This window comes from Carettochelys insculpta, chromosome 1 (genome assembly GCF_033958435.1).
Source record: "Carettochelys insculpta isolate YL-2023 chromosome 1, ASM3395843v1, whole genome shotgun sequence".
Classification (NCBI taxonomy): Eukaryota; Metazoa; Chordata; order Testudines; family Carettochelyidae; genus Carettochelys; species Carettochelys insculpta.
Window position 1 is genome coordinate 254,161,687 of NC_134137.1, and position 25,311 is coordinate 254,186,997.

The 25,311-nt window shown below is 40.4% G+C and overlaps 2 protein-coding genes across 3 annotated transcripts in view; one reads left to right on the forward strand and one right to left on the reverse strand.

Moving 5' to 3' along the window:
* Nucleotides 1–3,358: 3,358 nt before the first annotated feature.
* Nucleotides 3,359–24,267, reverse strand: GOLT1B (golgi transport 1B). Its single transcript, XM_075004914.1, has 5 exons — nucleotides 24,145–24,267; nucleotides 16,983–17,074; nucleotides 12,717–12,895; nucleotides 9,315–9,396; nucleotides 3,359–5,984 (listed from the first exon to the last, which is right to left on the reverse strand). The coding sequence occupies exons 1-5, from the start codon at nucleotides 24,167–24,169 to the stop codon at nucleotides 5,946–5,948; spliced, it is 417 nt and encodes a 138-aa protein (XP_074861015.1). The 5' UTR covers nucleotides 24,170–24,267; the 3' UTR covers nucleotides 3,359–5,945.
* RECQL (RecQ like helicase) overlaps nucleotides 24,190–25,311 on the forward strand; it is a 44,387-nt gene continuing 43,265 nt past the window's right edge. The window contains exon 1 of one of the 2 annotated variants that reach the window (XM_075004873.1): nucleotides 24,190–24,510. In XM_075004873.1, coding sequence (XP_074860974.1) covers nucleotides 24,226–24,510 — 285 coding nt within the window. In that variant the 5' untranslated portion in view covers nucleotides 24,190–24,225. Of the gene's footprint in view, nucleotides 24,515–25,311 lie in introns of both variants that reach the window. The other variant, XM_075004883.1, reaches the window with a different exon arrangement.

Below are 25,311 nucleotides of genomic sequence, written 5' to 3' on the forward strand. Positions count from 1 at the left end.
CATTGCTGATAGGAGTGTGTGCTTGTTGCTAACGTGCTGTTCACATTGGCACTTGCTGTGGCAAAGCTTTTGTCTGTTGAGGCGGGGGGGGGAAGAGGGAATATTTTCAAGCACCTCTGAACAATGAACGTTTTGTCAGTCGCCAGTGTAGACATAGCCAGTTACAATATGCTTTGCAAAATTCACAGCATAAATCATCACCTATTTTCACTATTGGGGGCAGGAGAGAGGGATGAGCAAAAGGTGTGCTAAAAAGTCCCTATTAGGTATTTCATTCAAGTTTTAAATACTGGTTGAACCTCTCTACTCCGGCATCATCCAGCAGGGTCCAGTGGCTGGGAGCGGGGCTGGCTGGGAGTCTGGCAACAGAGGGGCCAGCAACTAGGAGCAGAGCTGGTCAAGGGAGCCCAGCCAAAGCTGGCAGCAGAGCCTGGTGGCTGCGTCTGCGAGTTGAGGCCAGGGCTGCTGTGAAGGGAGCCTGGCTGGGAGGCTGGCAGTCCCTGGGCAGAGCCCAGGTCAATTCTCTCCTCCTTTGGTCCAGCAAACTCCCTCATTCAGGACCAGTCAGCTTCCGAGGGTGCTGGAGCACAGAGGTCCAACTGCAGTAGGTTTGCATATCCTGAACCTGGAAAATATGAGTTAAATTAGATCTCCTCATTTGAAGAAAAAAAGGTGTTACAGGACTCCATCTGGGTTTAGTGTTCACCTACCTTCCTTGGTTAAAATCAATTCAGATCATCTCTGCTCAACATATGAAATTCTGTAGTTTCATTAGGCTATTCTCCTCCTTCCATTTTAATAAAGGGTTGGAGGTACCTAGAGCAAAAGTAAGAATTTTTTGGTATCAACAATAGTTGGTTCTGAAGAACATTAAATCTGTATTTTGAACCATATATTCTCAGTGCCCTTACTACAGGGAGAGACTTAACTAAATTATGCATTTATCCCATTATGGGGAACAGTTAAATTAGTTTATCTAACACTGTTGACTGTTTTTCCTCAGCACTGAATGTTAGGTATGTCAGTCATGCATGTCAAAAAATGTGTATGTTGTAGCTATGGGCCCACATGGAAAATGTCAAGAAAGATTATTTAACCTGAGATTGTCCTGCCTCTATTTAGATCTTTACTGTAAATACAAGCTTTTTTAGCAATGTTTCGAGCTCAGCTGCAATGTTGCCAGGAACATGCCATAGTCACAGCAGGGACATGCTGTCCATCTCACTAAGGCAACAGAAGCAGCTGCTTAGTGCTGTGAAGTGCCAATGAGCAAAAGGTAGATTTAGCATTTATTTCGCGTATCTCACACTTTAAACATTATGACATTCCATCATGCTGTATGAATTGGTTAGTGTAACAAAAATAATATAAATAAAGTTAACACTACAGCTGTCAAAGGGGAGTGAGGCCACATTATGCTAGGCACTCTAAGGGTGTGTCTACACGGGCACAAATCTTCGAAATAACCATGCAAATGGCCATTTTGAAGATTACTAATGAGGCACTGAACTGAATATTCATCGCTTCATTAGCATTAGGACGCCTCCAAACGTGGCGCTTTGAAAGCGCCGCTTTCAAAAGTGTACCGCTACACAGGGGTCCTTTTCAAAAGGACCCACACCTTTCAAAATCCCCTTATTCTGCTCACTGATCAGAGTAAGGGGATTTCAAAAGGTGTGGGTCCTTTTGAAAATATTCAATTCAGCACCTCATTAGTAATCTTTGAAATATGGCTATGTCAAAGATTTGTGCTCGTGTAGACGCAGCCATGCAAATGAGGTAAACTGAAAATGCAAATGAGGCATAAATTTGCATATTTGACACTGCATTTGCATGTTCTAATTTCAAAAGAGCTTGTTTCAAAAGAAGCAAGCCAGTATAGATGCTGCTCTTTCGAAAGTATACCCCATTTTCGAAACAATCCTTCTCCCCTTTATGTAATGGGAAGGATTGTTTCGAAAATGGGGTTTACTTTCGAAAGAGCAGCGTCTGCACTGGCTTGCTTCTTTCGCAAGCAGCTCTTTTGAAATTATATGCAAATGAGGTGCAAGATATGCAAATTTATTCATCATTTGCATTTTTGAATATCATTTGCAGATCTCTTTCAAAAGAGGAAATGCAAGTGCAGATGCACCCTAAAAGCACAGATCATCAGTCCTTGGGCAGGAACTAAGGGTATGTCTGTACAGAAAAGAAAAACCTGCAGCTGGCTCCTGCCAATAGACTCCAGCTTGTGGGACTTGGGCCCTGCCTAGTGGGAGGGTTCTGGAATTGGGCTCCAGCCCAAGTCTGAAAGTCTACTTAGCAATGAAATCACTCTGCAGCAAAAGCCAACTGGCATAGGACACCCAGATTTTTCTTTGTTGTGTAAGCAGACAAAGGCTGGAAGAGGAAACAGGACTATGAGCTATCTAGGGTCACCCATTTGGCCAGTGAGGCTATATGTACTTGGTGCTGAAGTGTGAAGTAAGCTACGCAGTTTGCAGTTTACTTCCAGCAGATTTTGAAATAGGCTATTTTGGCATGTGGTGCTGAAGACACATACCGTTCAGACAGCACCATGTCACAATAAAATGCTATTTCCAGGCATCCCTGTATTCCTCATGCGATGACATGTACAGGGATGCCAGAATAGTATGCTCATTATCTTGATAACTTTTGAGGCATGGGTGCATTGTCAGACTCAGGCAGCTATTCTGGGATATCTTCATATCTCGAAATAGGGCCCGCTGTGTAGACATATCCTGACAGAGCTAAGAATGGAAAATAGGCCTTTTTGGGTACCATAGGCCCAGACCACATTGCTGTTCAATTACTGCTTGTGAAAAATGTATCAGTTAAGGAATCAAGGAATTCTGTTAAATATTAAGATACTTACAGTAGCAAAGGGGATGCCTACTTAAGAAATTTTAACTGACATTTAATAAAAAAAATCTTTACAGCTACACAGAGCTCTGCATCTGATGAAGCGGCTCTTTGCCCATGAAAGCTTATGCTCCAAAATATGTTAGTCTGTAAGGTGCCACAGGACTTGTTGTTTTTGAAGATACAGACTAACATGGCTACCTCTCTGATACAGAGCTCTGCGTAGCTCAAAAGTCTCTCTTTTTTACCAAAAGAAGTTGGCCCAATAAAAGATAATGCCTTATTCCCATTCTCTCTCCAATATCCTGGGATCCACATGGCTGCAAGAATGTTCCAAAGATCTAATACAAGACACTTATCCAGACTCCACATACTCCACTATACAATCAAGCAACACAGGCAAAACTGCAGTGTCCAGCTTTCTGCAAATGAAATGGTACAGAATATTTTCTTCAAAGAGGAGGCAGTTAAAAATAAAGACACGAACAATTAATAGAAAAAAAGTACTCATTTATTCAAGGTATGACAAATGTATTTACAGTACTCATCTGCTCAGGATAGATCCGTTAGTGAGCCTTAATGTAGCAGTTATAAATCACACTGAAAAGAGAAAATGCTCCAAATGTTTCTGTTACAGAAGATACATTTTTTTTGCAGTGACAGAAACACTTAAGGCTAAGAAGTAGTTGGACTTCTTCCCCACCACCTACAGGTATGCAGTAAAACTGATGTTTGTCTTTGAAAATACACTATCTTGAGGGATACGGCTTGCTAAATTCCACAACACTGTCCCTTCTCCATTGAGTAGTACATTTGTCAGTCTCATTCCTGACTAAAAATGAGCATCACTTGTGCTGACACTGGATGTGAAACAGTGAATTCAAGTAGCAGTGAGGTAAATAGCAATTGCACACACCTCAAAGATTCTCCCCAAATTTCTTGTTGAAAAAGGTTATTAGCGTAAGTTTTTCTAGCAATTGCTTCCAAAGTAGAACTGCAGCATACGGTCATGTGGTACAATCCAGATTTTGCACTTTAGATTACTTTCAGAAGAGTAAAGACCACAGCATTTTCCCACATCTACTATAAATGAAGCACTGATTTAAAAAAAAAAAAAAGATTCCCATGATGCAGAATATTTTAAGCCCATTTGGTTGTTCAGAAAGCAAACTATTTAACTAGTGTTAGAAAGGTGTTGCTTGACCAGAACATATACTCAAGGACAATTCAAATTACTTCTTCTCTTGAGGTAGGAGCCACAAGTCATATTTAGTCCTGTTTGTAAATCAATGCACCTAACATCAGGAAAGTAACAGACCAAGCCACCCAACCCATAAGCAAGTTCTTTTATTATTAAAATTCAAAAGCCACAATGCACATTGACTAAGTTTAAAGATGCTCTGAGCTACCGGGATATTTCTCAATTCATTTTGTTCCCAAAATGTTTTGCATTTTATCTTCCACTACCTTGTTCCCCAAAAGAAAAGTAAATGGGGAAGTTTAGAATATAAGCCATGTGATATATATATATCTGCAATTGAAAAACCCACCACATATGCAAAGATGATTTTAAATTCTTTCCAAAAATTTGTATTTTGTATGTGATGGATCATCCCATCTTAAATACAGTTTGAAAGCTTACCTTGGTATTTTCCAACTTGGCAAAAGAAACACTTATTAGATCAATGAGACTAAAGCTACTTGAGTAAAAAAAATTGAGAATGTTTGCACAAATAGAAGTTACTTGCTGATCACTTAAGATGAAAAATGTGATGCATCTAGATTTAGTGGAATTGCATGTTAGACATTCCAACAAAATTAGAAAGCCCACTACTCTTACTTTAATATGCATTCTTCATTTACCTCATTTAGGCTAAAGAAAGTTATTATCCTGATAATATAAATGTTTTGTAGTTGCTTTCATGACTGATGGAATAAATAATTTACAAATGACTAACATCAATTAAGTCATATAAATAGACATTCAGACTGGTATTTTTAGTTAATTTGTTAAATTTAATTTTTTTTAGAAACTCTCTCACAATTTAAAATTTTGATTTTATTATTTGGTTGGTGGAGGGGGTGGGGGAAGAGGAGAAAGATTAGTAGCTATGGCAAAAGGAAGCCTGTGCCTCCAACTATTTAAAAGCATGTTTCATATAGAGTAGGACATATTTCACAGGGTATGTGTAGCACCTTAAACCCAAATATATTATCTCATGAACATGATGTGCAGAAGTTTATTCAGTGACAAATGGCTACATCTTCATCTAGGTGTGCACATGTAACATGAGTGAAGGAGAAAAAAAAATCCGAAGGAGTGTAAGTCAGATTCAAGAGTTCCCATCTAAACTGTACAAGGTCTAAACCAATTGCAATTTTAGACTGAAGTTAGTAAAGATTGACCTTTTTGCTTATTCCAAAATTGAGGGAACATCCAATCAACTTACAATTGGCTATGGAAAATGTAGATAACAATGAAGTTTTAATTTACCCACATATTTACAAAAATGTTTACAGCAGAAGTGTAGAGGGATTTCCTCCTTTGTTGTTCCATATACTTCAAATGATTAACCATTTTAACTTTCATGCGTGAAAGACATCTTTTATTAAACAACAGGTAATTTCCCCCTCTCCCCCACTGTTTTTTGAAGTGGCAGGTGGTGGGTTGGGTAGGTAGAAGGAGAACACCTTAAAAAGACCTGTTCACTCTACCAAGCCTTCAAAATAAGGAGGTAAAGTGCAGGCACCATTATAGTTCCATGAGGGTTCACTATGTTTAGCATAGTTCCAAAAACATTAAAAACAGTCTTGAACAGTTGTAACATGGGTTATCCCATGACTTTCACCTCTTCCATTTACTTCACAAGTTCTTGGAGTAGCTTTTCTAAGAAGCATGCTTGCTGAGCTTCTTGTCTAATGATGTATTTTGTAGACTATATGTTTTAAATTAAACCTTTATGCAAAGAATGTTACAAGCTTTTCCTTTGTGCACAATTTAATCTTTGTGCTGAATATTCTTCAAAAGGACTTTATAAATAATACAATAAATTTAGACCCAGACTTCTGCCCACTTGTCATTATACCATGTTGTTGCTTTCTCCAGCTTTATCTACAAGCTGTAGGAGAGAAGAGAAAAAAAATTCTTTAAATTACTAGCAGATATTTATGGTTGTACACTCAAAATGCTATCTCAAAATATAAATTAGTACTTGTGTGCATTTAGTAGGTGACTGAAAATGGTTATAGTCAAATAGTACTCACCAAGGTCTTGTGAGATATACAAATTTGTAAACATTAAAAATACCTTATGTTGCAATTTGTGTTTCTGCATGATATGTTTTTCATGGCTATTAAAAGTGCAACATGAGAATGCAACACAATGAAAACATAAATCAGAAAAATGCAGATAACACTGCTAGCTGAACGGCCAAAATAAAAAATAAATAAATAAATAATTCACTAAAAGGAAAACATATCAGCCACTCATGCATTAACAGACCAAATAAGATACTTCAACTGACCATTTACTGTGGATTCTCTTCTGAGCCTACGTAGGCTTTGAATAAAACATTAACAATTATCTTTTTAAATAGGATTTAACCCCATTAATATCAATTTATATATGTAAGCAAGATCAATTGCGGAATGGAACAGTCAATTGATCATGGATTATGAGCCAGACCTTGGCCTGGGACTGTCAGACTACAACATTTGAATAGATGAACCTTGCTATGATTATGAGGGTTAGCCAGCAGCCTGGGAGTAAAAGGGTTAACCTCCTTAGCCAGGTGGGGTTGGCCTACAGGAATGTAGGTAAGAATTGAATTTTGGCTCCTTCCTTCTTTTGTTTTTTCTTCTTTTTCCAGCCATGAGGGAGAGAGACAAAATATTTTTCTTCAAGAACAGGCCCTTCAATCTTCTGTAAGTAGGGTAAAGTTTAGATAGATCCGTTAGGCTTTATTGTTTTATGGTTTGGGAAGTGGGATCTGATGTCTGTGCACTTTTTAGAAATGTTCTTTTACTCTCCTTGTAACTAAGTTCTAGGCCCATGGTGGAAACTCCCCATGTGTTTTACTTTGTGACTCTTCCATCTAGTCATAAGGCTTGCAACACAAATATTATTGTAATAACAAAAGTTCTTTCTTTTTTTTTTTTTTTATTAACCTGGTATTGGTTGATGTTTGTGTCCTGGTTTTTTAGTTTTGGGGCTAAGATTCCCCAAGTAGTCTCTCCCTGGTTTCCTTATTATTACTTGGATGGTTGCAGCAAATTTTATCCCCAAAATCTAAGGTTTTTAGGATTTTGGGGGGGAAGTTTATACCAAAACCTGGTAAATAAGGTTTTGGAGGTACTTTTGCTGGCCCCCACTTCTGCATTTATCTTGCTGGAGTGGGGAAGAAGCCAAAACAAACCTGAACTCTGAAATGAATCAATCTTTGCAACCAAGACTTTGTATGTCTTAGGGTATGTCTTCTCTACAGGAAAGATCGACACTGCCACAGTTGATCTTCCAAAGTTCGATTTAGTGCACCTGAAACATGCTAAATCATACTCTCAGGGTGCCTGCACTTCTGCCTCTTGTTAGGAGTAAGGGAAGGTGACAGGAGTGAATGTTCCCATCCATCTCCCTGAGTTGAAACGTCACTGAAGCCTGAATTAAGACACATCCACTTTAGCTATATTGAAATTGCATACCTTAATTTTCTATTCCACTGTAGCGTAGACCTGCCCTTAGTTGTGCAGCTTTTGCTTTTTACCACATTTGTATTAAATAGTAGCTTTCAAGACTAAAGTTAAAATGCTTAACAATTATAAATTTCCAAATACAAAGAGATGTATACGCAACACAAATCCTAGGTTACCCTCTTTCTGGCACTATCTGGCTTTTCCTATTCCTTGGCTATTTTATTAAGAAAATGGTAAATGACATTTGAAAAATGCAAATCTTAGTAAATGGCAAAGCTTAGCTCAAGCACAATGGACCTGAATAAGTATTAATTAGATGAATGATTATGTATCACATGAAAGTTTATGGACCCAATGATATTTTCATTTTACCATATAGTAAGAAATAACAAATCTAGTCTATTTCCTTATTATACCTGCATTAACATCAATAAGGTTCTACTTCCAGTCATCCTCTCATGCTGCATCACAACTGTTCTTCTGCAATAATGAATTAGCCCAATGAATACTACCCAGAGGTCTTAGTCAAAGAATCCACTTACTACCATGGTAACTAAAGGACCTACACAAAGGATGCTGGTGCCTAGAGACAGTGGCTAGGCATATTCTTGACTCATTTTGACAATCTATGCTAGACTTAAAAGCTGGGGCTACATGTGCCCCCTCTGAAAAGAGGGGGCATGTTAATGAGGCAGCTTGGAAAATGCTAATAGGGCACTGACATGAATATGCAGCACTGCATTAGCATAATGGCAACATGTGATTCAAAACTGCCACTTTCAGAATGCCGCTGCCCATGTAGATGGGGCCTTTCGAAAGACCCACCGACTTCAAAAGCTCCTTCCTATTTGGCTTTAGGATTTAGCGGCACTTTTGAGTTGTGCACGGACACCATTATGTTACTGAGGTGCTGCATATTCATGTCAGTACCTCATTAGCATCTTCTGAACTGCCTCATTAACACCCCCCCAAAAGGAGGGGGCATGTGTAGACCCTGCTAAAGAGAACAACTTGAAATTACTCTGCAGCTCCATTAGGTTTGATTTACCACAACAAATTATATCAAACATAAAAACCTAAGTCAGGGTTAAAACTACTCCTAACATTTTTTGACTTACTGGTGTACACAACTAATGAAGTCTCAAATCATTGGCATTTGTAACATGCATGGGTGATTCAAAACTTAACTACAGTGTTGCAGGGATAAACAGCTGTAAGTCTCTTTACTGCCGGGCTACTGTGGAAATTAATTTTATTTTAATTTCTTCTACAGGACTGAATATGACCCATATGGTGAAAGACATGTACAAAAAAGCACACTGAGCAACCAATCTCATTTACTGCTCAGGGACTCTGGATACTATGGATACACAACAGCCTTATTCCAAATAACACACAAAAGTGCATTCAAAAAGAGCACTTAGCTATTTCAAAATACGTTGTCTAAACACATAACTTATTTAGAAACAGGCACTATTCTCTGTCCTAACAGCATCTATTTCAAAACAGCTATTTCTCATGAAACAAGGTTTACTATGTTTGAAATAAGATGGGTGCCATTTTGAATTTATTTCGAAAGAGCAGTCGTGTCATGTAGATGCTAGAATAGTTATTTTGAAATGACAGCTGTTATTTCGAAATAACTGGGCTCTGTGTAGACTTACCCTATGTGTTACTGCATTCTTATTTGCTAAATCTACAATCACCATGGACTGAACAAAAAAAGATTCAAAGTTAATGTTAAGCAGGTGAATACTTACTGAGCTTACACCAGGTAAATTCAAGAGATAACCAAGGACTGGCACTCTTCTAATAAAACCAATCACCACAGGAAAGAAACCCCTTTAAACAAAAAAATTGTGAAGTTACACAGCTCCAGCATGATCATATTCTCACGTATTAGATTGGACAAAAGAACAAGTTAGAGTAATGTCTTAACTGGCATTCTATCACCTGGAACGCTCAAATAACAAGCATTTAACCATAAATAATTTTACTTATGTTTTCCAGAAGTACAGTATAGTGAAAATAACTACAAATAAATACAGCAAATACAGTATATGTTTACAGTGTACAATACTACTGCTGTTGGTAAATCAAGTACTCTGCATACATTTTTGTTTCTTAATATCTAATCTTGTTTTTCTTTAGTGTTATGCATTGCTTGGTATACCTCTCTCTTAGCCACAGTATTTGAATACCTGGTAACTTCCCGGTCCTAGGGTTGACAGATTATGAAAGAGTTTACTGTACTTGAAATAAGACTGCATTAACAAAATTACTTGCAGAGGTGGAAAAAGTACCAAAAAGTTACTTGAGTAAAGTCACTGGTGTCCCTCTGGAAAACTACCTACATACACCTCCCACCACACATTTATTGTACGCAAGCATGCAGAAGTGAAAGCACCTACATTTTTACTCATGTAATTTTTGGGTACTTTCCCCACCTCTCATTACTTGCAGCTTGTTAGCAGAAAGTAACTTCGGACACATGTATAGGCTCTGCTATCTCAGCAGGGGAGGGAGAGAAAAGAAGTTGCTGAAAAAAATGCAAACATCCAAAAGTTTTTTTCCCCCCTCTTTTAAAAGTTTTGAAAACCTCACCCAATAAAGGTAGGATTTTATAAAGTACTTAAGTGAGTTAGGAGAATGTTAAGGGTCACTGGAGCCTGCAATCCTAACAACTGTAGTACTTTTGAAAATTCCACTAATATTTAATAGAAATAAAACATGTTTTACGCATTAATTTTACGCATTAATTTAATCCAATATTTGGGCACAAAAGTATTTCAGAAGCTGATCCTACAGTACAGTACAGCAGATGCAGAGGCTGAATTGATGTTTTAAGGGGAAAGAAAAATCTCTGACAATGTTTAAAGTTTTGGGAAACTTCTTAAGTGACCTGGGGCTGCCACAGCAGATTAACAATTCTGACAATTTAACAAGCAAATTAATGCAAAAACAAAGGCTATGCATTAAAATACCATCTGTTTGCTTATTCTGACAAGTTTATTTAATTTATTTGATCTTTTATAGTACACCATTAATGTACTGCAAATGAATTTAATAAATAAATGACAGTCTCCTTACAGCAGCCACTTATTAGATGTTTACTTAGAAGTAGGTGTAGAGGTGTTTCAGTATATTAGCAGATATACAGATTAGTTATGAGAATTTGTGAGGTTCAACTGTTATTCTAACGGCACTACTGAAGCAAATTTTAAAAAGGAAGTTTATGTAAAAAGCTATGGATTTGGCCAGTTATCGTCTGTGTTTCTTTTGACATTTCAGACTTATGTGCAGAACAGCACTTATTTTTTCCACTTGATTCTGGGGCCGTCACATTTTTTTTATATTGCATACTATAACACAAGTCAATGTTATATCATAAATTCAGCATCATGATGGAGATGGGTTAAAAATAGCAACCAGGGAGCTGGGGTGCCTGGCTCTGGGGGGAAGAAGAGGGCATTTATTTTTTGGGGGGGGGGTAGGTAGGAAGGCTGAGAGTGCCTGGCTCTGGGGGACATAAGAAATAATAATTAGTGAAAGATAACGATTGCAAAATGCTATATTGATTTTTAATAATATTAATAAACGTATCATTTAAAATGCATGTATTATTTAGTACCAAACACCTATCAATATTCTTATATTATTTAATGAAAAGTTTCATATAATATAATGAGTGCATATGGAATGACTATTTTGAATTTATTTCTAAATAGCGGTTATGTTGTGTAGATGCTAGGCTAATTATTTTGAAATAACAGCTATTATTTCGAAATAACTGTGCTGTGCGTAGACCTATCCTACAAGTGTGGCAATCTTTGAATTCCTGTTGAACACTGCTGCTTTATAGATACCACAAGATTCATATCAACCTGTGCTTTTGCAAATTTAAAACAAAAATTTAAGAGTAAATTTACAAGTGACTAAAGCAAAACTGCCTCTGTTAATGCACCAAATACTGAACAAAGTTTTAAATTAATGCATAACAATGTGAAAAACAATTGTGGTGATATTTTGCAATTTAAGAATTAAATAATTTAGACCAATGAGACATGGAAGTTATAAATTAGTATCCAAAGAGGGCATTTTTAAAAGCATTCTGTTTTTGACATAACTCTCCTCCCACTGAAGTCAACAATAAAAATGCCATTGACTTCAGAAGGAGCAAAGGCGGGTTAATGTCAAGTGTTTTTGAAATTCCCAGCATAAAGATAGGATAAATATAGGATTATATATCTGACTAGATACAGTGCAAGTGGCTTCTGTATTGGAGTCACGAATCACATGACAATTTCATTTAAATAGTTCTGATCTCATCAGACATTCACGGTTAAATTCAGAAAGCTCTACTACATCATCTGTGGGTGAGCATTCTCCTCTTCCAGACCAAGAGGTGGAAATTTCAGTAAGGCAAAAGTGATATGAAGAAAAATGATGAATGGCTGAAGTGAAACTCTAGGCACAAGCATGAAATTTATTATATATAAATAATAATTTTTCAGATCTATATAACTTAGTTTGCTACCTATAAAAAAATGCTGCTCTATTTGAAGTGATTATGCTAGACAGAAGTTTTATGAGACTTAAGTTGAATAGGTAATGAAAAGAAGCCTGTTTTAATTTCTATTTCTCATACACTAGTACAGAATCTAAATTGCAAACAGTGGAGGCAAATGTTCAGATAAAGTTAAGCGCATGCATGTGCATGCGTGTGTGTGATTTTTCAAAAGAACATTGTGTTTGTTAGGATTAAAGTTGGTTTTTTTCAGGGTGGTGTGTGAATTACACAAAGTCCACATCTTGTGCCGAAAGGATCTTTTGATCCTTTAAAAAAATCCTTGCTTGATTCGGGGCTGGGGAGTGTTGAAGGGGAAGGAAGAAAATATGAAATTGCCATGCTCAATTTTTCACGTATGTAATAATACAACAGATAACTTTAGATGATGCTGATTTCAAAAGCAACAGACTAGTACACACCAAGTTCCCCTTGCTACAGATATGAATGCAGGATTTGCATAAATTATAACGTACACTTACAGATCAACTGCAGTTTAGCATCTATTGTGGAGGCAGTCAATACTGCCAGATTGACAAACTGTTTCCTCCTAATAACAAAAAGACACCAATAAAAAAACCCATTTCAGTCTTACCTGAATAAAAGGAAAAATCCATAAATTTCAAGTATCATTCCTATCAAGGGCCAACCAATGAGAACTACTAGCACGCCACCCAGGAAAAAGCCTGTTGCTTTCATTTTGTGTTTCTGGAAGAAGAACCTAAATGTTCTTTCCAAGCCAATCACAAATGCCAAGCCAGCCACAAATAAAACCTGAAAGAGAGACATTAAAATCAAACAATGAATGAAAGTGTGTGTTCCAAATGGACTTTGGGTTTTACAAACATTTGATGACCATTCTACAAAGCTGGAAATGTTATGATGTGGGAGTATTTACCTCTTCCCCTTGTCCCTCACTGTCTGTAAATTAGATAAACAAAGCATCTACAATACAAATACAACTACGTCAGGTTTCTGTGAAAGCACTTATTTCCAAAAATTACAGCACATATTTTGTAATGTAGACATGACTCTAATCGTGTCCATGACCAATGACGAAGCCATGGACCGTCTAATAATTTTTTGTGCACACAAGCCCCAGTAGATGGTAGGTCACAGGTGGCTCTACTGATTCTGGAAACATTTCTGGAAGTCACTAACTCATTACCTCTAACTTGCATTTAGCTGGTGTTCATCAACTTAATGCATGAAATGTACAGATATTTAAATGTAGTCATAGAACATAGTGGGAAAAACTGAAGATAAAAGTATCAGCCCTGTATCATTATTAGTTTTTCAATCTATCACACTTGTAGACTAAATGCTACTTACCTTGTTGACCAATTAGTCCCCTTAACAATAGATGCCTGTCAGCTACCAGTGTCTTAATTGTATCTTTCTCTAATCACAACTGCCACCTGCCCGTGTGAAAGCTAATCCTACTAGCTAGAACAGTGGTTCTCAAACTGTGGGTTGGGACTCCAAAGTACATCACAATCCCCTTTGAATAGGGTCTCTAAGGCTGGCTTAGACTTGCTGGGAACCAGGGCAGCCCCAGGTCCATTCCCAAAGCTTCCTGGAGGGCAGGACTCAGGCTACAGGCCCCCTGTCTGGGGCTGAAGACTTTGAGCTTCAGGTCTGGACCGCACCCCTGGAATAGTATGGTTGGGGCTTCTGCCTCCCACATGGGGCAGTGGAGCATGGGAAGACTCAGGCTTCAGTTTCTACTCCTGGGGTCACAAAATAATTTTTGTTGTCAGAAGTGGGTCATGATGAAATGAAGTTTGAGAACAGCTGAGCTAGAGTGAAATATACTTGTGCTCCAAATCCGTCAAAGCCACACTGCTTAGATTTTAAAGGAATAAGACTTGTACTATGTCACTTTTACTCCTTTCATACTGCTCTCTTGTTGCATTTTTTCCTCTTCTGGTTTCACTCCACATTTTTCCCTTTCCTATAAGCATAGTGTATATTTTCTTTGGCTGTTTTCAGTTCTGTTTGATCTTTACTTTCTCCTTCACACTTTTTATTACTTTCCCTACGTTGAGGTATTCATCTCCTGCCCTATATTATTGCTTTTTCCTTTTGTATCCCAAATGTTTTATACATATTTTGCCATATCCAAATTCTCTTTTTTGATGCTTTTGGGGGGAGGTGCTTCTGCTATTGTTCTTCACTTCAAGTATCTATTTTGGGATTTTCATTCAATTCACAGCTGCCACAGTTGCTAGCTTCCACTAGCAGTAGCAACAGAGCGAAGTCGACTTGACTACCATTGCCCACAGCAGTGTTTCTTAAACAATGTTCTACAGAACAAACTGGTGTTCTGTGAACAACTAGCAGGTGGGCTGCAAGCAACTGACACTCCTCTGATATCACACACTTATGGTCTGTATTTTCTGTTATTAAAACCAGACACAATGCTACTCATTCATTGCCATGATACCTGATTTAAATTACTTCATTTTGGTTTTGCTGGGTACATTTCTTTTTGTTTTGTGGTCTGAATTTTTTTCAAAGAAAATTTTCATAGGTGTTCCACATTAAAAATATTAGTGTTTGGTGTTCTGTGGGCTCAAAAAGTTTAAGAAACACTGGCCAACATGGCTCTGAATAGCAGGAGTGAAAAAACAACAAGTCTGGCCAGTTTATACCTCTTGTAGACAGGCAAAGCTGTACAGCAGAAGCACTGGAAAGGTCAGATTTGTAAAGGCAATATCAGTTTATATACAGTTTGTGTGGGAAGTGATCTACTATGAAAGGTGCAATTTTTTTGAAGTGAAAACCTAAGGCTACAGAAGATGAAAACGCCGAATAGGAAAAGTTCCTATTCAGCACAGAAAAAGGGTGTTTTTTTCAATTGCTGATTATTAGCAGTTTGCATGTGATTATCCTTCCTTATCTCAGAAAAATGTTCAGTCTAAATTTGTTAGTGTTTACAGAATATCATCAGAGGGTAGGCTGAGTTAGTCTGTATCTTCAAAAATAACAAGGCCCCTTTCGGAGGGGGCATGTTAATGAGGGATTTCGGAAGATGCTAATGGTAGAGCTTCCATGAATATGCAGCACCTTATTAGTATAATGGCAGCCATGCACAATTTGAAAGTGTCACTTTCAAAACGCATGCCACCCATGTAGATAGGGGCCTTTTGAAAGGACCCCTGATTTTGAAAGCCCCTTCTTCCTAAAACCAAATGGTGGTGATGTGCATTTCAAAAGCGGCACTTTCAAATTTTGCACAGCTGCCATTATGCTAGTGAGGCGCTGCATACTTATGGCAGTACCTCATTAGCATATTCTAAAATCCCTCATTAACATGCCCCCTCCGAAAGGATGGGGCTAGTGTAGATAGGGCCCAAAAGTCCTGTGGCACCTTACAGACTAACAGATATTTTGGATCATAAGCTTTCGTGGGCAAAAAACCTGCTTTATCAGATGCAGTGGGTCTTTCCCCATGAAAGCTTATGCTCCAAAATGTTTGTTAGTCTATCAAGTGCCACGGGACTCTTGTTTTTACAGAATATTAGAATTCTTGGAGGGCAATAAATGTGCAAATTGTCTTATGTCACCTTACATACAAGATAACAAAGGTGTCAGAGAGAATGTCCATACAGCAAAGAAAATTCCTTGGCTGACCTGTGCCAGCTAACTCAGACTTGCAAGGCTCAAGCTGCTAATCTGTTTAACTGCTGTGTAAACTTCTGGGTTTGGGCTTCAGCCTGAACTCTGTGACCCTTTCATCCCACAGGGTCCTACAGCTTACACTCCAGCCTGAGCTTAGGCTGCCATGGGCCAGCTGCAGATTCTTCTTGGCTGAACAGCCAATCCTAGAAGTCTCATCTACAGAATTTGTCGCAAAAGGAGCTGTAGCACAATTACAGCTGAGTTTCTTCTTGGCTGTACAGCTCTCTCTATGACAGCCAATCCTGGAAGTTTAATCTATAGAATTTGTGGCACAAGGAGCCGTAGCACAAGTTTCTTCACTGTGGCTGATCCAACTCTGACTCAGTGGCACCACCTTTAGAATGATCGGGGGGGGGGGGCGCGGGGGGGGACTGGTTTAACTTTCAGTAAACTCTTAAGTCATTAACAGAATGGACCACTCCATTAAAATATAGACTAACTGGTTTGTGGATCAGGAATGTTTTGATGTCTGTTTTGTGCCCATTAACTCTTTGTCTGAGAGAGTTTGAAGTCTGTCCAATATACAAAACATCTGGGCATTGCTGGCACATGATGGCATATATGATGTTAGTTGAGGAACATGAGAACGTGCCTGTCTTACTGGCGTCTTACTGAAGAAGAATTTTCAGTCTGTTTTAGAAAGAGAAGCTGCTGAACTCTCTTTCATATTCAAATTCAACACATTAACACGTGGTTTGAACCGGGATGCAAATTTTCTGGGACATTATAGGGGCTCTTTGGCATACTTGGCTTAATTTAATTCTTGACTCCCTCTCCCCTCCCCCGCTCTCCGATTTGCTCACCTTGATAATTTTTTTCTGATCTGTCAACTTTGATTACTGTTTTTGGTTCTCTATGCCTTAGATATTGAGCCTGTTCTGGTATGGCTATGGTCTGAAGAAGTGGGTCTGTCCCACGAAAGCTCACCTAATAAATTGTTAGTCTTTAAAGTGCTACTTGACTGCTTTTCTGTTTTGATAGTATATAGACTAGCATGGCTCCCTCTCTGTTCTTATAAGCCAGGAATTCTATGATTCCATTTTCCAAAGCTCAGATTCCATTTGATTTAAAAAAACCTCAAAAGACAACATTTAATACAAATTCATCATATACTTAAAATACCCTAACCTTCCTTATCAAAAGTGTATAAACTAAAATATGAACAGCAAACACTTACATTTCCAATAGCCAAAAGTGCTTTGTCAAAAAAGAGAATCATTCCAAAGAAAAGGAAAAACACACCAAAGCCTGTTAATCCCATTCCAATCTCTGCAATATAAAAGCAACATTTTAGAAATGAAGATTAATAAAACAAGTGACACCTATACATATATGTATAAAAAATTTATTTCACAAATTAAGAGTTGACGTGAATCAGCTACAAAAATTCATGTAAAATTTGGAATACTAATATGGAGGGAAGTTAAAATTCTTTATGGTCATATTCAAATTGTCATGAGCGTGGAGAATAAAGTAGGACCCCACTTCAAAAATTTTACAGATAAAAATTCATTTTAAAGCTTCCAACTTGTCTGTAATAAACGTTGTGGTTTTAATTGCCTGAGTCGTCTTTGATAATGTAAACAATAAGCAGTAAGTGAATGAAATGTAAATATTGTTTAACACAGTGATTCCCAAACTTTACAGCATCACGCCCCACCTTTTGATTTTTGAGAAACCCTCACGCCCCACAGCCTCTTCTTTACTATAATCCAACCCCCTTTTAAGAAAAAATTATATTCATAATTTAAAATAAACACAAAAGCTTGACATAAATATTATTTAAAATTAAAAATAAGCCTAAATAATTTTTCTTGGACCTTCGTGGTTGACTGGTGCTGCCCCAGCTGGCCAGCTGCCTGAGCCCCATGCCAGCCTCCAGAACTGCCTGTGCCAGCTGCCCGACCGAGACCTGCGCTGCCAGAACTTACTGACTGAGCCCCATACTGCGGGGGCCAGCCACCCGCTTGCCCACCAGCGGCCAGGGTCAGCCGCCTGCCCCCTAAGTCCCGTGATGCCAGGACCAGCTGCCCGCCCACTAGCCACCCACCCCAGCCGCAGGCCAGCTGCCTGAGCCTCCCACCTAAGCCCCACGTTGCCAGGGCCAGCTGCCCACCCACCATCCAGAGCCACCTGAGCCCCATGTTGCTGCGTCCAGCCACCTGCCCACCAGCCTGAGCCACCCAGGCCCTGCTCTGCCGGGGCCAGCTGCTTGAGCCCCATGAGTCCCACAAGCTGGCAGGCCACGTGAACCCCGCAAGCCCTGCGAGTCTCCCACTCAAGTCCCTCCCCTGCCCTCCTACAAAGCCAGGCACCCCCAGCCCCCCATTTAACCCCATCCTCCTCCTCCTCCCCCTGCAAGCCACATTCACTCTGACTTGCAGAAAGCAGCTAGATCCATGTGGGTCTTTGCCAGCTCCCTGCTTCTTATAGTAGCTGCGCCAGGTCACTCATGTAAAAGAGCAGGGGCTGAGAGCCGGAAGCAAAGGCTGGCTCTTTCTTCAGGTGACAGGAATGATGGGGGGGCTGGGTTGCCTCGTTCCCCCCGGAGGGCATGCCCCCCTCAATTTGGGAAACCATGGTTTAACACTACATCAATAAACTGAAAGCTATGTATAGAAACACAGAGCTAGCCATCTTAGTCTGTACTCCAACAAAGCAAAACAGCATTTTAAAGACTAACAAAATGATTTATTCAGTGACGAGCTTTCGTGGGAACACTTCATCAGACCAATCTCATTTCCAACACAGATTAACATTTACAAATACAGAGGACAAAAAAAAAAAGGGCAACAGCTGACAAATCAAGTACCATAAGGTCTCAACATTCGTGAAGGTTCCATGTTCAGAACCCTCACGAATGTTGATTTTCGCAAATCCGGGGGTGCTCCCAGCCCTGGGTAAGTGGCAACTGCTGGTACTCCCGCCCCAGAGCCCTGGAGAACTGGCAGTTGCCAGTGCTCTCTGCCCTGGAGCCCCAGGAAGCAGCTGCCTCAAGCAGCTGCTTGTACATAACTGAATTCCCGAATATCAAGTTTGCGAATGTGGCGACCTTACAGTACATAGGACTCAAGTAGGTGGCAAAGGGATGGGGGGGGTGTTAAGTGTCCTGCCTGAGATAATTATGAGCAAGCTGTGAATTGGAATTCAGATTCAGATTCAACACATTAACATGTGGTATGAACAGAAACATCAGTTACCTTAAGCATTACAAGGACTGTTTCCCTCCTTTTATGCTCGTAATTATCTCAGGAAGGACAGTTAACATCCCAAATCCCTCTGCCCCTTACTTCTGTCCTATGTACTTGATTTGCCAGTTTTTATTGCGCCATTTTTTTTTTTGGGTCCTCTGTACTTAAAAATGTCAGTCTGTTTTAGAAATGAGATTGATCTGATGAAGTGGGTCCGTCCCACGAAAGCTCATCACCAAATAAATTGTTAGTTTTTAAAGTGCTACATTTCTGCTGTTTTGTTTTATATAGAAACAGAGTTCAACATAAGCACATGATTGTGCATGTGTGCATCTGTGTTCTGTCAAGCAAATTAGTTAGAGCTTTATCACTGACTTATTAAGTGTGACAGTAAATCAAAGTTTGAATTTTTAGAATTACACTTCTTTAGTCACATTAGATCACACCACAAGATAAGTTTCTGTAGGAATGTCTGAAGACCAAACTTAAAAATTTCTCGGCAACCATTATCAAGATTAAAACACAAATGGCTGCAAATGTGGGCTTTGGCCTTTTCTAGCATATGTCTGCACTGTACTTCTGTCTATAAAACTTTGGTCACTCAGTGGTTTTACCAACCAGCCCTTTGTCAGTGGGAGATGCTCTCCTGATGACAAAGCTACTGCCCCTCATTCTGAGTGGTTTTGTTTTATTGGTATGAGGGAAATATCCTGTCAAAGAATGACTACACTGCACATCTTACAGAGGCAAGCCTTTAGCAGCACACCTGTACAACTGTAAGCTGAGCTCTGTAGACATAGACTTATCTGGAGAGTTTTGTGAAGTTCTCGTACAGCTTCTTGAACAGCAAGCAGCAAAGATTCACTGGTTCTAGCACTAGTGTAAATCAAGTGACAATGTTTTAACAACATGGCATACATCTACACTGCAATTAGACAGCTGCAGTTAGCTTGACTCACACAGGCTAAGGGGTTGTTTATTAACACCACAGAGATTCCTGTTCAGGCTGCAGCCAGAGCACTGAGGCCTCCCACCTACCAGGGTTCTACAGTCCAGGTTTTAGCCCGAGCATGTGAACTGCAATTAAAAAATCCCTTAGCCCAAGCCCTGTAAACCAGAATCAGGTGCTACTGGTCAGCAGTGGGTTTTTAACTGCAGTGTAGACATACGAGTGTCGTCTTATGTTGCTCATACAGCATAGGGTAAAAAACACTGTCTGCTGATGTCTTCTACCACTTCCACTTAATAACAATAGTAGAAGATTTTGCAAAACCTCCATGTAGCTATATCTATCCTGATAGCCTTTAGTTTTCTCACTTTTGTATGCTTGTTGAACACCTTTTGATAGCCAAAATTATACTTTTGCAGACTGACTTGTAATTGCACATTTTTAAATGTTAAAACTTAATTTAATTTTTTCTTTGAGTACAAGATCCAAGATGTAATTAGATTCACACTACTATTACAAGAACAAGACAGTTACTCTAGATGTTCTGCTAAAAGATACTGTAAAAATCCACACTAGAAACTGACATTCAAAACTGACCCATATTTCACTTTAAACTTAAATATATCAAATAATTACAGTATTAACACTATATCTGAAATCTGCTGTCCTCCCCTACACAATTCACACTAGCAAAGTGAAACACTGATGTTCTTATCAATTTGAATTCTGAAAAGAGAAATGAGGCCTCAACCACTACCAAAAGGCAGGACTGGAAAGACATCCCAGACACTTGTTAACCATAGGACTAAATAAACTAGTTACTGGCTGATGAGAGAGAAATTCTTACACAGGAGCACTGACAACTTGCTAAGAGAAACAGACCAACCCACAACAGCTGCTGCAATTACGATCATTATTTTTTGTTCTGTAAGCAGATCAGAAGCAGAAAACCCACAAATAATCAGTAAGACTACTGGGTAATCATGATGCTAAAGGAGCACTCAAGGAAGACAAGACCATGGTGAAGAAACTAAATTAATTCTCTGCATTGGTTTTCACTGCAATGGGGTGATTCCCATGCCCGAACTGTTCACTTTATGTGACAGGTCTGAGGAACTCTCCCAGATGAAGGTATGAGGTAGCAATAGAACTGGGTTTTGAACAAATAAATTAAACAGTAATAAGTCACTAGAACCAATCAATATTAACACAAGAGTTCCAAAGTGATTCAAAGACTCCACAGGCCCTCCTGGCAATTACAGGCCAGTAAGTCTCGCAATTCAATACCAGGCAAACTGTTTGAAACCAAAGTAAAGCACAGAATTATCAAACTCATAGCTGAATACTGTATGTTGGGGAAGAGTCAACACAGTTTTCATAAGGGGAAATTATGCCTCACTGTCCAATTAAAAGCAAACTGCAAGGGTGACTGAGAAGATATCATGTATCTGGACTTTCAGAAAGCCTTTGGACACAGTCTCTCACCAAAGTCTCTTAGGCAAAGTAGGCAGTCATGGGATAAGAGGGAAACTCTTGTCATGAATCAATAACTGGTTAAAAGACAAAAAAGAACAGGTAAAAATAAATGGTCAGTTTTCACAGAAGAGATTGGTAAGTAGCAGGTTCCCCAAGGATATTGTATTGGGGTATCAATAAGCAGTGAGGTGGCAAAGTTTGCAGTTGATACAAAATTAATTATGATAGCTAAGTCCAAAGCAGACAACAAAGATTTGCAAAAGGGATCTCAAAAAACTGGTGACCAAACAAAATGACAGAGGAAATTCAAATGTTGATAAGTACAAAGTATTGCACATTGGAAAATGTAATAAACTATATATGCAAAATGATGGCACATGCAATGATCTTGAATCATCAGATCCAACAGATCTTGGAATCACTGTGAATAGTTCTTGGAAAAAAATCTGTTTACTGTGTAGCAGCAGTCAAAAAAAGATAATGTTAGGAATCTGCTCATTGTGTATCAGCAGTCAAAAATGAAAATGTTAGGAACCATTAAGAAAAGAATAGTTAATATCATAAAAAAAAATCATAATGCCTCTACATAAAGCCATAGTATGCCCACAACGTGAATACTTATCACAATTCTGTATGCTCCACCTCCAAAAAGATATATTAGAATTGGAAAAAAATATAGAAAAGGGCAAAAAAATGATTAGGGGTATGGATCTGCTTCCATATAAGAAGAAATCAAAAATATTAGGACTTTTCAGCTTTAAAACCATGTAACTAAGGAAGGATATGATAGCGGGTTATAAAATCATGAATGATGTGGAGCAAAGGTGACATATTTTCCCAAAGGAGAAATAAGACACCACATGAGGCCAGCACAAGCCGCATTTCCAGTCCTTCTGATTCCTGCCCATGTGGGGCTGGCACAAGATCATCATCCTTTTTCTACCATGTCTGTGAGAGCTTGCTTGCCCAGGGGCCACCCTGAAGCCTCCCACTACCTATGGCATGCAGGACCTGCCCAAAGACCTCCTGCATTCCTACTCCCCAACTTGAGGCTCTCCCCTGCACAGGGCTGGCATTGCCACTTGCCCTCTTCGCCCCATATGTCCCTCTGTGCCCTGATTTCACTTTTTTGGCAAAACTGAACATTTATCCCATTTTCTCTTGCCAACTAATCATCAGTGGACAAATGCCCAGTTTAAAAAAAAAAAGTCAGGACCGTCAAAACAGAGCTTAAAAAAGGGACTATGTGACAAGATTGAACAAAGGAATGTCATTTACCCTTTCACATAACATGAGAACCAGGGGTCATTCAGTGAAATTAATAAGAGGCAGGTTTAAACCAACACAAGGATGTACATCTTTGCACAATGCATAGTTAACATATAGAACTTGCTGTCTAGGGATGCTGTGAGGGCCAAAATGGTAACTGAACTCAAAAACAATAAGATATCTTAAATGTTGAGTCTGTTCTGGTCTGGCTATGGTCTGAAGAAGTGGGTCTGTCCCACAAAAGCTCACCTAATAAACTATTTTGCTAGTCTTTAAAGTGCTACTTGACTGCTTTTTGTTTTGATAAATTCATGGAGAATAGCTCCATCAGTGATTATTAGCAGCAATAACGGGGGATACAATTCCATGCTCTGTATGTCCTAAGCACTGAGTGCCAGATCTGGAACTAGATGACAGCAGATGGAACACTTGACAATTGCCTAGTTCTTTCTGTTCATTCTTTTTTGAAGCAACTGTGATTGGCCACTGTTGGAAGACAGGATATTGGGCTACATAGCTCATTCGCCTAGCCATTCTTGTGCAAATACATGTTGTGCTTTGGCCGGGTTATTTATATTAAGGCTTCTTTACAATATCCCAGGAAATAAAGAGGTCTGGAAATAAGCATTAAATATATGTACACATTTTAACAAGGTTTTACCTTGCCAGAGCATTGTAAAAGAGCCATAATGTAAATGTAAATGAAAATCTGCCTATCTTTCTGATTTTAGTGGATTCCGGTTTTGTGGCACCCATTGTTACGAAGATTATTTTATAACATCTAGTTTCTTGGCTGATCAGATATATGCTACTTGGATAACTTTACTTGGGATGGTCGCATTTTCACTCCTGTTTTATTAAAGGCCTCAATAACAATGAAATGCACTGCCTCAAAATTCCTCCCCACCCCCGCCACTTTCATGGCATACAGGGTGGGTGGGGTATGGGCCGGGGCACAATATCGTTTCCGGATGAGAAGATAATTATTTGCAGGGCTAGTTCCTCAAACAGAGATGTCTGAAAACACGCTGCAAACAGCTGCCGTTACAGACAGCCCCGCACGAGCGGGGCTGCTCAGTTAGGCGCAGGGATCCCAGCTCGGAAATCCCGGGTATTGGAGCAGCCTCCCGGAGCACGTGTCCAGTGGGGGTGGCCAGCAGTAGACGAGCAGAAATGGACACTGCCCTACCCCTGCCGGGGTGAAGGGGGGGACCCCTCATCTCCTGCAATTGGCAAAGGGAAGCAGGACGCGAGCGCTGCTCCAGGACAAAGGGGCCGAAGCCGGCGCGCTGGGTCCCAGCCCGACCTGGTGGGGGTGCGGCGGGGAAGCGCCTGACACCCGGCCCAGCCCACGAGCCTCTGGATCCTGCTACTCCACAGCCCCCAGGACCTGCCCCCACCCGAGCCCCAGAACCGCCAGCCCCGCCCCCGCCGCGGGCCGGGCAGACGCTTACTCTGGGTGTCGGTGAGGGAGATCATGGTGGCGGCGAGACCGGAGCCGGCGGCGGCGGGGATCTAGGGGTTGGGGGCAGTGTATGGAAGCAGCGGCAGAAGCGGCCGCCACGTCTTCCGGAAACACGCAGCCCACCACTCCCGTGTTCCCGGCGCCGCCCATTGGCGGGAGACGGACCAATCATCGCCAACTTTGTTCGGTCGTGTTCCGTCGCCGCCTCGGTACGGGGGCTCGGCCGAACCAATCCTCGCGGAGCGCGCTTTGGGATTGGCCGGGCGAGTGGGGAGCCGGCTGCGGAAGTTGCCGCGGGCTGAGACAGGGAGGGAAAGCGCGGGCAAGCGGAAACCAGGCGCTGCGAGCGAGCGAGGTAGGTAGGTGAGGGCGGCGAGGACAGCGCAGCCTTGCACGGGGGCGGGGTATCATGCAGGGCGGGAGTAGGGGCGGGAGGGGTGGCTGTGTAGGGGTACCTGGGGCGGAGGGGAGGGAGGTGTAGAGTAGAGGGGAGAAGGGGCACTTGGGGCAAAGATTATTCAGTGACTGAGTGAAGCAGAAGTGGGGGAATTGCCTCTCACTGCCGCAGCCTCAAACGTAGTTTCAGGGCCAGAAGGAATCTTTGTGCTCATCTGATCTGACCTTTGTAACCCAGATTCCGACTTTCAGCTTTCCCAAGGGGTGCTTCACCCCCACTTGGCCCAGAGGTCTGCGCTCAGCCCCACCCTGCTTCTTCTTGCCTCCTTCCCGCTGCCTGAGGCTGGCCCCACTTTTCCCGTTATCTCTCTCTAGTGCATAGCTTCCCAAACTGGGGGTGGGGCGGCGTGAAGAAATTCCGGGGGAGGGGGTGCGAGGCGACATAGCCCCCTCACGTACTACATGATGGGGTCAAATTTAGCTACGACAGATCAGGAAAGGGATCTTGGAGTTATAGTGGATAGTTCTCTGAAGACATCCACGCAGTGTGCAGCGGCAGTTAGTAAGGCAAATAGGATGTTAGGAATTATTAAAAAAGGGATCGATAATAAGACAAAAGATATCATCATACTTCCCCTGTATAAAACTATGGTATGTCCACATCTTGAGTACTGCGTGCAGATGTGGTCTCCTCACCTCAAAAAAGATATATTGGCATTAGAAAAGGTTCAGAAAAGGGCGACTAAGATGATTAGGGGCT